Source organism: Anopheles aquasalis, chromosome 2 (assembly GCF_943734665.1).
Source record: "Anopheles aquasalis chromosome 2, idAnoAquaMG_Q_19, whole genome shotgun sequence".
In the NCBI taxonomy this organism is placed as follows: Eukaryota; Metazoa; Arthropoda; class Insecta; order Diptera; family Culicidae; genus Anopheles; species Anopheles aquasalis.
This window is the reverse complement of record NC_064877.1, coordinates 69,632,560-69,645,646: the sequence shown is the minus strand read 5'-3', so window position 1 is coordinate 69,645,646 and position 13,087 is coordinate 69,632,560. Positions and strand designations below refer to the sequence as shown.

At 54.9% G+C, this 13,087-nt stretch overlaps 2 protein-coding genes across 2 annotated transcripts in view; one reads left to right on the top strand and one right to left on the bottom strand.

Moving 5' to 3' along the window:
* Window positions 1-5,381, bottom strand: part of LOC126573282 (nuclear pore complex protein Nup154) — a 5,560-nt gene extending 179 nt beyond the window's left edge. The window contains exons 1-6 of the mRNA XM_050233267.1: window positions 5,126-5,381; window positions 4,784-4,943; window positions 4,640-4,716; window positions 2,246-4,574; window positions 508-2,134; window positions 1-429 (exon numbers count right to left, since the gene is read on the bottom strand). The exon at window positions 1-429 is cut by the window's left edge and continues 179 nt beyond it. Coding sequence (XP_050089224.1) covers window positions 177-429; window positions 508-2,134; window positions 2,246-4,574; window positions 4,640-4,716; window positions 4,784-4,943; window positions 5,126-5,221 — 4,542 coding nt within the window. The 5' untranslated portion in view covers window positions 5,222-5,381 and the 3' untranslated portion in view covers window positions 1-176. The remainder of the gene's footprint in view (window positions 430-507; window positions 2,135-2,245; window positions 4,575-4,639; window positions 4,717-4,783; window positions 4,944-5,125) is intronic.
* A 219-nt stretch (window positions 5,382-5,600) lies between these two features.
* Window positions 5,601-13,051, top strand: LOC126581264 (zinc finger protein swm). The gene is made up of 3 exons (XM_050244799.1): window positions 5,601-5,708; window positions 5,948-7,072; window positions 8,267-13,051. The coding sequence occupies exons 2-3, from the start codon at window positions 6,320-6,322 to the stop codon at window positions 11,456-11,458; spliced, it is 3,945 nt and encodes a 1,314-aa protein (XP_050100756.1). The 5' UTR covers window positions 5,601-5,708; window positions 5,948-6,319; the 3' UTR covers window positions 11,459-13,051.
* The last annotated feature ends 36 nt before the right edge of the window (window positions 13,052-13,087 follow it).

Genomic DNA, 13,087 nt, shown 5'->3' with positions numbered 1-13,087 from the left:
AACATTTACACTTGTGTATCAAACAAATTACTAGAAAAAGAAAAAAAACAAAAACTCCTCGCCACGATGTGACGAAGCATGGTTATGCTCTCTCTCTCTCTCGGGTGTTAGGTAGCGTACGGCACGTCCAAGGCTCCGAGCTGCAGGCGGATGAAGGGCCACCGTTAACCCGCGGGTCAAACCACGCGCTGTAGCTTCGATTGTGTGTCGCGCAACAGATCAATCAGTGTCTGCGTGTCCGGTTTCGTGTAGAGAATGTTGAGTGCCGCCGAGATGAGATCCTGCGACTTGGCCAACACCTTCCGGCGATCCTTCACCGGTACCAGCTTCGGTTGGGCGACGATTAGTGCGAGTAACCGTGCGGTCGACCGGATGAGGTACAGTTCGTCCTCCTCCGTTACCCAGATGCGTTCATTCATTGATACGAGCCTACGGGAAGGATGAGATAGACGAGAGCATTTATTAGAAGGGCGTTCTCAGGCACAGGAAAGGGCTGTTCCGTCTTACCGTGAGTAAATGTTAAGCAACTCCTCGATGTCTAGGTTCATATCGATCAGTGCCTCCGGGACGGGCGAGTTGAACAGCTTCAACCGGAAGCACCGCACCTCAAGCTCTCGTACAATAAACGCCAGCGGGAAACAGTGGCCTGAGCTATCGTACTCGAGAGCCAGACTTTTCACCTTTGCCAGCATCCGCCGGCACCGTTCCGCTGCGCCCTCTCCCCTTGACTCGAGCTCACGGTCGAGAATGTGCGTCCACACGGACTCAATCAGCAGCGGATCATTGTGATGCGAGCAGTTCAGAATGGTCAACTTGCACTCCCACAGTTCGTACGGTTCGGCAAAATCGGCGTACAGCTGGGTCAGATTGTAGAGCGTCGATTCGAGCTGCTCCAGTGCGTCACGGGCGTAGTGCTGGGGAGCTTCACCTGCGGAATCACTCACTGTCCTGCTCGCCGTCGTTGGGTAAGCTAACCGGAGCGCATCGCTAACTTGCCGCTGTATCTGTGCCACCTCGAGCTTATCTTCGAGCTCCTTCAGCAGCACACCGTTGTGTGCGGAGAAGCCGGCCGATTCACTGCGCATACACATGACGGCACGGGCCAGATACTCGATGCGCTTCGATAAGCGAATGCTTCCGTCACCCTGGGATGATTCGGCCAGCTTATCCAGTATCTGTGCGGCCGCCGCATGCTGTCCGTTACGTTCGTGATACTTCCACAGCAAATCGGCCACCAGCAGATTGTCCGGTGTGCGTGCCATTGACCGACCGAGGAACACTCCGAGCGAGGGTTCGGTGATGTCGAGCAGCTCCGAGTGCAAGTTCCGTGACAGTAGCCACTCGTAGATGGCAATGTGCAGCAACTGATCCGTGCTCTGGAGCGCTTGGGCAATGATGGAACGTACGGCTTGATGTTGACCGCCGGTCGTCTGTTCGCCATCCATCGCATCCACCGGTAGCGGATAGGCAGTGTCGGATGGTCCCAACGTTGCTGACTGCTGACCACTAGCACCACCACCACCGGTGCTGCTTGATTCGTACACCTGATCTAGCATGATCTGCACCTCTTTGTAACAATTCATGCGGTTTTGATAGGCCAGAAAACCTTCCTGACTGTCGAACGGTTCTCCGCTCTGGCGATAGAAGTGAAGTCCCGCCTCATTTGGATCCACCTTCGAGGCGCACACCGTACACAGCTCGATCACTCCGCTGTAGAAACCGGCCGCCGAAAACTGCTGGCAAAGGGCTGCGAGCGGTAGATTGGGAGCGGCCGTCTTGCACAGCTGCAATGCCGTCCGGAGCCGCTCCTCCTTACGCTCCCGATCGTTGCAGCCACGCGTAAGCAACAGGATCTCCGTGGCCTTGTGCGAAACGGCATCTTCGTGGCGGTACAAAGCGGGACAGACTTCGCGCAGCTTCGACGAGATCGATCCAATGCTAGCGTTGTCCGCGAGATACGAATTGATGAGCGTCACGATCAGCAGCCCACAGAGATCGGTCCGGTGTACGATCAGATCACCGAAGGTGGCACCGTGTAGATCACGCTGCTGCTCCTTCGTGAGCTTGCTAAGCAGCAGATGGCACTGATGTTCGCAGATCACCTTCCAAAGGCCAATCACTTCACAGGCTTGCTCTGGAAATTAGGGAAGACAGACGAGCGTATTTAAGTGTCAATGGTTGCTTCGATTTGCATTCGGTCGTGAATTTCCCAGCCCTCAGAAGCCTACTAAGCCTTACTACTTACTTATCAACCGGGACAAGGCATCCAACGATTTTCGCTCCTCTGCTACGGCATCTTCCAACGTTCCGGCACTTTGCTGCGTGGCGTTCCCCGCTGTCGCACCTCCGTACGGTTGCGGTAAACTCAATCCACCAGCACCGTATCGCTCACTACTGAGCGGTGATTGCAACAGGAGGTTGGCATTCGTTATCCCGTGGCTAGTGTTCCCTTGTAGCGATGAGGCTTGCTGGAGGGTCGTCTTCGTATGGCTTCGTCCCACGAATCCTACCAGACTCGTTGGACCCGTGACAACGACGTCAAAGAAGTTCCGAATAGCGTACAGATCCTCCAGCAGCACGGCACAATCGAGCTGCGAGATGCTCGAGTGCAACCGCTCATCGGTGCACTGTCGGTGCCAGACGGAACGCACCACACGAGCCACATGCAGATAGAGACCGGCATGTTTGGCCGAGTAGCGTATGCCGGACGAACGGTCAGTCATTGTAATGATGTTATTATTGTTTACTGTGTTATTGTTGACGCCACCGTAACTCAGATTCATAGTCGTCGGTACCGGGTTGTTGCCTGGATACACCGAAGAGAAAGAATGATGTTGGCCTTGCTGCTGCTGCTGTTGCTGTTGCTGTTGTGGATAATTCAGCGTTCCGCGTGGTAAGGGACCACTGCTGTACGGTGTAGACATGAACAAACGTCCCGCACCATAACCAGTCGCTTGTGGTGTGCCTAAGGGATCCATTCCTGCTCCACCACCGTAGCCAGCAGCACTGGGAGATCCGAACTGTGGTAGTGGTCGTTGATGTTGAGCGACTCCCAGTCCGGGTTGCTCAAAGTACGGTTCACCACCGTACAGGACGAATGCTTGAGCGGCCCATTCACCCACCTCGGTCGTACCACGGAATGATTCCAGACAGGCCAACAGCACCGCCGTCGAGCACGCTTCTACCTCCGTTTGCATCTGAAAGTAAGCCCTAATCGCCTCGTTGTGTGGTCCGTGGCAAGCGAGAAGGAGTTGCTGCAACAAATCCACCGAACGGAGCACGGAGACGACGTGTACGCCTTGGCTGGTTAGGAGAGCAACCTTGCGCTGGTTCCGTACCTTCCGCAGCGGAGTTTCAATCGAGACGCGATCCTTTTGCCGCACATCCGCCACCGCTAGGACCTGACCGTCGAGCGGCAGATAGGTGGCCGATTCGACCAGATTAGCCTGGGACTGAAAGTGCTCCGAGCTGAGGGCCCACAGATCATCCTGATCCTGCTGTACGGTACCGATGAGCAGCATGGAACCTCCTTCGGTGCAGTGCGCCAAATGGACCGATTTCGGCCGGTTAGGGAACGCAACGCCGTTAGGCGGAATGCGAATGTGCAGCAGATACAAGCCCTGCGGTGTGGTTGCTGCCATATCGTGTCCATCGATGAACGAGTTCTGCTGTGGAATCCCTGGCTGTTGTTGAAACTGTTGCTGCTGCATCATGGCCTGCTGTTGTTGCTGCTGCTGCAGCTGTTGCTGTAGCTGCTGTTCCTGCCGATAGCGAACGATGGACGCTTGGTGGTGAAGTGGAATCGTTGAGAAGTAAAGCCGAGAACCAGTCTCGGTAACGGCCACCAAGTGTAGGCTGGTTGAATCTGAGACGGTCAGCGGGCAAATATCGGTGATGGCCGGAAAGTTGGGTCCTTCCATTGAGTTAGGGATCGTCGAGGCAGCGGCCGCGATATCGCGAAACGAGAGACGCGCTAGACGGCGCGCCGTCCCACCGGTCGGATCCGAACCGATGTCCCACGCCTCGATCGTACCCTTCGTCATCAGCACGTACAACAGGTGGCGCGAATCGTCCACCACTATCGTCTGCACCGAGTCCGAATCGGAGAAGATTTTGAAAATGCCCGGCACCAGATGGGAGATCAGACCCTGGGAGTGGTTCACTTTCCGGGCCCGTTTGCCGAACCAGTTCGATTCCGCCTGGTAGCACACCTCGTAGAGGCAACCGTCGCGGCCACCGAGAAAGATCCGCCCATCGGCCGTTCCGCGCACACACATGATGGCCACACTGTCGGTGCTCAGGACGAAGATTGGGTTGTTCATGAGCTGCATCTCTTCGCCCGTCGTCGGCACGGATGCCATCGGTGAACCGATGGTACGGATCGGCGTTCCGGTTTTGATTTCGTTAAACATGACGCCCAGGATGATGATTTCCGTCGGTGTGGTCAGCACGAGCAGATACTTAACGTCCGCGATGAAAACACCGGGTCGCGGTGTCACCAGGCCTACGCTGATGATGAGCTGCGAAAGTCCATCGAAGTAGGCTACATCGCGTGCATTTTCGTACGTCCAGATCTAAAAGGCGAGGAGGAAGGGTGAGAAAGGGTCAGGAGGACCAGAATTGATTGACCAGCACTCACGTAGATGTCGGAATCGATCGTTAGCCAGGCTCGGCCTATCTCCGGAAACAATCCCATCATGCAGTGGCACTTTACGTCTACAAAGAGAGATTAGGGTTCATCGGTACAGGTATGCAATGAGTGTTGGCCGCTGGCTCTACTCACGGTTAAAGTGCTCCATAATCTCGGGCGGAATCGGCACTTTATTGACGGTGGACAGCTGGTTCAGATCTTTCAGCCCCATCGACAGCCCGGACAGATGCTGGTAGTCGTATTCTCCCCATCCGCTCGCTGTGGGAGCACCGATTTGCGAAACTCCCGTCACCTACAAAAGGAACAAGGATAACGGCGCGTCGAAGTGAGTTCAGAAGGTTCAGTGAGGTTATGTGCGCGACCGCCGTAAACAATCGCCGCCTCGTTCACTGTAACTTTTCCGGGATCCGGCTCTCCGACGCTGGAGTCGATCCTGGAACCGTCGGTCTCCGTTCGACTGTTCGGTTGCCTTACCTCAAGCAGACCGGGCGTCGTAGCGTCTACCAGATCGTGCTTCTGCAGCATTTCGCCGGCAAATTTCAGCGGCTCACTGTTGTTTGCTTCTCCCATTTTGTGGTCTGTTGTAGTCCCGTTCTGGTAGTGCCGCGATGAAAAAGCCGTACGCCCCCGTCGGCAAGATGCTCAGTCCGTTTTCTTTTTTGTTGCAGGATCTCGTTCCTTGATCGCACGGTCGGCAGGAACGCAGGGCAGGCTCGCGTCGTTGGCGGGATTTTCCTTTTCCTTTTGACAGGCTGCCCATCAAACCCAATCAACCACTCACTATATTTTCCCATAGTGAGAAACTGCTCACTATAGAGCTCGGAATGTATGTGTTTGTGAACCCGAGTGTGTACCTGAGGTGGTGTCCGATTCGGGTCAAGCGCCGCCAATTCGGGTACACGCCCTTTGCAGGGCTCTATCGCCGAGGTGTTACGGGGGTCGTTTTTCTCGAGCTCAAAGTGCAAGACACAGTCGACGCTTGGAAGGAGCAAAGTGAGAGAGATTTTGCGGCATTTAGAAGCAGTAAAACTAGATAATTCTAAGTTATTCACTGCGGGTAAGTTTCCCTTTGTTGCCGGAGCACAAAATAGCAGATTTCGGGCCATCGTTGGCCGGGAAATGGTGCGAAAATGTGGCTCTGAAAAGAGGCAAGATGGACAAGAAAATTCACCACCACATAAGGGCAGCGTGTACAAATATGGGCAGCTGTGCTTATTGATTAGTGGATTTCCCTTGCCCCCAACACAGCGTATCGCTGTTGTTTGCTGAGCTAATCGGTTTTTCTTTTCTCTCCAGATCGAAGAATCCTCAGTGGAGTGGAGTTTCGATTAAAAACGAAGCGAAAAAGGGAGATTTTATTCTTCGAGAGCAACACACACACGCAGACACACAGGGACTGTGGTGAATTTTTGGTGAATTTGTGGTGTGTCGTGGCCCCGAGCCTAAAAAAAAAAGAAAAAAGACTCGCGGGAGAAGAGAAAGGTCGCCGCGAGAAGTGTTTGGGCGCACGCATTACACAACAGACCGAAATCGCGGGGTGTAGTAGTAGCCCTTGAACGAGTAGCCCGCTCACAACACAGCAGGCTACGTCATCAACAACAACTGGTCTTCGAGTCTGGTTGAGGCACAGCGCGACCGGATCATCGAAACCGCCGGAACGGAGAGGTCATGTACATCAACAACACCGATGCGCTGAAGGTATGGCTGACGGAGGTGCTGGAGCCGCTGTGCGATGCGGATCCGGCGGCGTTGGCTCGCTACGTGCTGGCGCTGCTGAAGAAGGACAAACCGGAGAAGGACCTGATCGTGTCGATGAAGGAGCAGCTGGACGTGTTCCTGTCCGAGGAAACGCAACCCTTCCTGGAGCAGCTGTTTAAGGTGATCAAAAGCGAGGAATACCTGAAAGCGGCGCCACCGCTACCCGTCCTTCCCGCCACCAACGGTACCTCCGCGACGGCTGCAACCTTGGCCTCCTCGACGACGGCGACGACAACGACCACGTCGTCGACGAGCGCCTCGGCCACCGTGACGGACGAGCACGTGAGCAGCAGTTCCCGGAGCAGGGGGAAACGTGAATTTACGCCACCGCTGCAGGACAGCAGCTCCCGGCTGCAGTCCAAAGAGAGTGCGGGTGCCAGTGCTTCCTCAACCTCCTCCTCGTCCACCGCGCAGTCGGATCATCAGGCGAAGGATCATCACCACCATTACCACCATCACCATCACAGTTCCTCGGCAGCGGGTGGCAGTGGAAGGGATGCCGCTTCCTCTGGGGGTGGCTCGGGCGGCAACGCCGTCACTTCCGTCGCCTCCGTCGCCAGCCACAACCAGCAGTCGGTAAGCAGCAGCAGCGCCAGCAGTTCGAGTGTCAGCCACAAACCCTCCCAGCATTCGCCCATCAAAGGCTCCAGCAAAGAGGATCATGTAAGTGCCCCCCCCCCCCCCCCCCATTGTTTCTTCTTCTTCCTTCGTCACTCCCGGGATCGGTAGAACACAGTCCGTTGATCATACCAACGCAGCGCAGTGCAGGGTGTTGTTTCCACACCCGGCCCTAGGATGGGGCGTGCGCCAGTTAATCTTTGCATCTAAATTTATCGTCCACCCCAACACCACCCCCGTCACGGTGCACACTCTCCCTCTCTCTCTCTCAGTGCGTAGCGCTCGTATAAATATTATTAGAAGTCAAATGAAAAGGCCCCACACTGGTCTCGGCGGTGGCCAAAATCGTGGCTCAACCCCAGATGCAGTATCCGGAGCATCATCGTCACAAACATCTCCCTATCTCTCGTAAAGCTTGATTAGTCGCGAGGACGGAGATAATTGAAAGTACTCTCGGTCCGGCGGATGGGTGTTGTTGATGGACGAACACGAACATTCTCCATCCGATTATGTTTGTTCACGCGCGTACGCGCCCTCTCGGGTCTGCCACGAAGTCTATACGGCGTGGACGGCGCTTGTGGTTGTGGCAGCGCTATTTTGAGCTGCGATCGGAACAGACTATCAAACCGGACGGACGGACGGACGGCCAGCATAGCAGGCCCTGGCGGTGCGCATCCAACAGCAACAACACACAACGCGACCTCCTTGCATCATTAGTCACCGCAGTGTTGTTGTATGTGCGCGCGAGGCACGATGTTCGGCGCGATTGGAGTGCGCATCGTCGAGTTGCGTCGATCCGATCGCACGCTGCAACTTGTCTCAACCTGTTCCAACCCAAACGGGGGTGTGGAAGTGGGAGGGGAGGCGGCAATTGGCTGCACGCGGTCAATTGCCTGTTAAAAGCGAGTATGCCGCTGCTAAGGTGTACTCATCGAGTATGGCGTCACCGCAGTAGTCTGCTTGGATGATGTGTTGATTTTGTAGCAACGGCAGCAGTCGCAGTTGATATGTAGATGAGCAGGCCGTTCAGTTTGCATACAAACGCGGAGTAGCTCACTTCGCCTACTTCGCGGTTGGTCTGCTTTTTGTTTTCGGTGATCGACGATCGCAAGGGATTAGCTTTTGGTGTATGTTGGTAGCATTTGAATCTTGATCGTATTGAAGCTAATGATTTTATTCATTTTTTTTTTTCTTCTCTCCATTCCCTTCCATTAATCCGGTGCTCCTGGTTGTGAATAGGGCAAAGAAAGCAGTACTAGTCGCCGCGGCCGTCGCATGCAGAACCGTTCCCGTAGCCGTTCCCGCTCGCGATCTCGCTCCTTCGAACGGTCTCGGGACGCGAGACGATCGCGGTCCCGTGAGAGGACGCGTGGCGGTGAGGGTCGGGACAAGTCGGGACGCTCGTCGTATCGCAACAAGTCTCCGGTCCGTGGCAGTGGTGAATCGTTCCGGCGCTACGATCGCAAAGCTGGCCACAGTGGTGCCAATTCGTACGATCGTCGTACGGCCACTGGTCCGGGTAGTGGCAACGGAAACAGTAATAACAGCGGTAACGGTACCAGTGCGAGTAACGCAGGAAGCAACGTTGGCAGCAACAGTTCCATGGGCGGAAGCGCCAGTGCCCACCTGGGAGCGAACTCCAGCACCCGAGCCCAGAGGATTCGTTCGCATTCGCGCAGCCGTTCAACGTCACCGAACGCCGATCGGCGGAAAATGGCACGATCGATGACACCGAACCGTGCCTCTGGAGTAATTTCCGACCGCAGCAGTGGAGCGACGACGGCGAATGCGACCGGTAGTGGTACGGCCAACAACGCGGCTACCGGAGGAGTTGGTAGTACCAGTGCAGGAGCGGCTACAGTAATGTCTACGGTTGTTCCTCTTGTTCCGGCATTGGGAGGCGTCGGTCCAGTACCTCCACCAGCCGTGGGGTTGCTCGACATTCCGCTCAATCCCGTTGTGCCGGCCAGTGTTATCGATGCGGCAGGCGGTGTAGTCAGCGGGGGTGCGGCGCCACTCGGTGTCACGAAGCGTCAACGGTGCCGGGACTTTGACGAGAAAGGGTACTGCATACGCGGTGAAACCTGCCCCTGGGATCACGGTGTCGATCCGCTCGTCCTGGACGGCATCAACAATCCCGCCCTGATGGCGCAGATGCGCACCTCGGTGCCTGAGTACAACCCGGACGCACCGGCCCTGTGGAACAAGATGTCCAACGTACCGCCACCACCGCCTGGCCACGTGGGAGGACGGCCCAACATTGGGCAGCGACTGGGCAACGCGATCGCCATGGGCGGTGGTATTGGATTTGGACCGCGTGGAGTCGTCGGACCGGCCGGTGGCATGGGAGTGAACTTCCGCGGAGTGGCCCCGTTCCCCGGGGCTGGCGGTGGCTTTGCTGGCAATCCCATCGGTGCTACGCCGCTGCAACGTGAACTGATTTCCGTGCCCGTGGTGGACGCGAGCAAGGGTGGAGACGTTTCGGCGCAACACGCTGGCCGACGCTTCGAGCCAGAGGATGCGGTCGCGATCGCAGATGGACCATTGAAGCGGAAGATGTCGATGAACAATCGCTTAGGGCCGCGCGTGTCTGGCCACGGTCCGGGACCGATGATGATGAACCCGCAGATGAACTGTTCGCTGGAGCTGCGCAAGATACCGCGCGGGTTGAACGAAATCGCGCACCTTAACGATCACTTCTCCAAGTTTGGCAAGATCATCAACATCCAGATTCGGTACGATGGTGATCCGGAGGCAGCAATCGTTACCTTCTCGACGCACGCCGAAGCAAACGTGGCCTATCGTAGTACCGAAGCCGTGTTGAACAATCGTTTCATCAAAGTGTTCTGGCACACGGCGTCGGCCGCATCAGGTGACCAGCCAGCCATTACGCCGTCCGCCAAGACCGAACACTCGCTGCGACGCTCGTACCCGAACCAGTACAGCATCAACAACAACCTGAACCCACCCGGAGCGGCCGGCGCAGGTGGTGGTGGTGGTACCACACAGTCGGCACCAACTGCTGGTGCGGCAAAAGGCGGTGCAGCTGCCGGAAGCGATACAAAGTCCGCAGGCGGTGAATCGCAGGGCGCTAATGCAGGGGCAACGACGGCTACGAATGGTAATGAAAATGTGGCTCCCCCATCGGTTGCAGCCGGTGGACAGGCAACGGCAGGAAAGCAGGGTGGCGCTGCGGCCAAGTTCGTGCAAGCGAACAAACTGAACCGGGCTGCGAATGAGATGCTGCGCAAGAAGCAAGAGCAGCTGAATCAGGGCATCCACAAGCGGAAGTACGATCTACTGGAGGCATATCTGAAGGAACAGCGTAAGCTGCTCGACATGATGCTCACATCGGAGGCCGGTGATCCTAAACGGCCGCAGCTGAAGGCCTCCCTGAGCGAACTGCAAACGAAGATCAACGCGCTGCAAAAGGAGATCGAGCAGGAGCAGCAGCGGCTGGCGGCACGGCTGATGAAGGGCAGTGGCCCCGGTGGTGTCGGTGGCCCGGGTGGTGCCGGTGGTGGTCAACCGGGTATGCCGGGCGGTAAGCACAAGACGAAGGAGCAGCATGAGAAGGAGCTGCTCGATGCCGAGCTAGAACTGATCGCCCAGGAGCAGCGCACGGCTGTGGCCGGTAGTGGTGGTGGTCCCGTTGCCGGAGCTATCGCTCCCATCAGCCATAAACCGGTGCAACATCACCAGTTCGGTGCTCGGAAGGGGGCTGGCGGTCGTTTTGTGCCACCCGGTTCCACCAGCGTGGATCGGCGCCCGACCACGATGACGGTCACTGGATTCGCCGCGGACGATGCGGATGCGCTGCTCGGGCACTTTAAGCATTTCGGAGAGATCACCAAACACCAGCTCGACCAGACGGTACCATCGTTGACGATCAGTTACAGCACCCGGCAGGTAGCGGAGAAGGCTCTCGCGCGCGGTAAACTCTTCAAGGATCAACCCCTGACGATCGTGTGGGCAACGGTGGCGGTGCCACCGTCAGTAGCTTCAATCAACCCGAACGCCGGAGGTGGTGGCGGTGCGACGACTGGTGGACTGCTGCCGGTCAGTGGCGGTGAAGCGATGGACTTGCCAGGCACTGGCTTGGATAAGCACGGTAAGGATGGTAACCCATTGGTAGGCCAGGAGGAGAAGGCGGCCGCAGCAGCAGCAGCAGCAGCCGTAGCAGCAGTCACCGCAGCAGATCAACGGACGGAGGAGACGGACCCGATGCGGATGACGAAGATCGACAACGAGTCGAACATGCTGGAGCGGATGGAGGGGACTGGCGGTGATACCGGGCTGGCATCGGGTGAGCTGAACTCGTCCTCGATCGAAACGCTGCTCGAGACCGACGATCTCATGACCGAGATGCCACTGGTGGAGGAGGAGGAGGAAGAGGATGACATGGAACCGGAGCGTTCCTGGCGTCGTTGAAGCGGTTTTTTTTTGTCGTTTTCGTTTGCTTTCCTTTTTTTAATAATCCCCTTGGTACAACAGAAAACTCGTGTTTTAGATAGTTAGCTCTAGTTGTTAGGAGTTGCTTATGTGTTTTTAAACTAAAAGTCTTAACCAACCGTGCTTCTCTTACCATCTCTCCAACCTTGGGAGTCATTGGACATCATGTACTCAGTTTGATCCACACGTCCATCCATCCATCCAGCGTTTCGATTTTGTCCTGGGAAAGCCATTAGTAACATTCATTGAAGACAAAACTACGGACCAAGTGGTCCGTACTTTGTTTGATAACGAGCGTTCATTCATTCAGTTGGTGGTTGCGGTAGATAACCGGGTTTGCTATACGCAAACGCAGTTTCGATTTTGAAACCATCATACATGTGTTTCAATGTGGAAGGAGCGAGTGCGTGCGGGCGCAGTTAGATAGAATTCGATGGGGTGTGTACAGTCAATAGGTCCAGTTTTTGTAAACAGTTGCCACGTCGCCGTCTTGGCACGTCGAAGCACACTGTCCCAGCAGACCCAATACCTAATGCACTATCACCATCCGCGTACACCAACATGCGCTCTACAGTAAACGACAAAGAAATGACGATCTATTAAGTAATTGGAAGAGATATCCCTGAGGCAACGTTGTGCGTCTTGCGAAAGTTCATTCTTTCTATCTCTTCCTAATGTCGATTGCTGTTCGTGTGTTTCCAGTCCATCCCAAAAAAAAAAAAAACACCACCACCACACGGCGTACTGCTTTGGTACGCCTGTTCGATGATAACGAGGAAGTTAGTGTGCACACACCAGTCAGTCAGTCAGATGATATGAGGCCCTCTCAGTGAAGCAACGGTTCGGCTACACTAGGAATTATGTTATCAAAATGATGCATGCAAGCAGAACGGCTAGCGTATGATGGGGAAACAAGGAAGAATGTGCAGGCGGAAGTGAAGTGGGAAGGAGGGGTGGGTAACTGGTTAAACTATACGTATACAAGATTGTACTAGCTCGTAAGTCGAATTTGTAGCGATATGTAAAACTCAATGCGTGGCCACGTGGTTTGACCCGAAGAACGAAGAACAACAGAAAATAACAATAGATGAAATGGGAAAAAAATCACAAAGATAAAAAAGTGGAAAAAAGAAAAGCAAAAAGAAGCGAAAAATGAAATCCACACACCACATTGGCTTTGGCAAAAGGTCGATCAATCTGAAAAAAAAGTATGAAAGATTAGTAAAAAATCACAAAACTAATCATGACGTGGTGTGGTAAAAGAGTCAAACCAAAAAGCAAAAAAAAAAAATACGAACGAAACATTGCGGAGTGTGGCAGCTTGAGCTACAACAGAATGAAATGAATCGAAAAGAAAAGCGAAAAAATAACCCAACAGAAAAGAGAGAGCATGAATGAAGTAGCAGCGGCGAATGGAAAAAAAGAGCACCGTAACAGATAAGCAACGAGCGCACGTTGCTTTAGAGCTAAAATAAAGGATAATTAACGTAAAAGATGATTTCAAAGAAGAAATTCAAACGCAAACCAACTCCCGAGGTGCGCTAGGAGTTGCGATAGTCATTACAACACAAATCACGTTTGTCTTTTATTTCTTTCGGGGAAATTGGG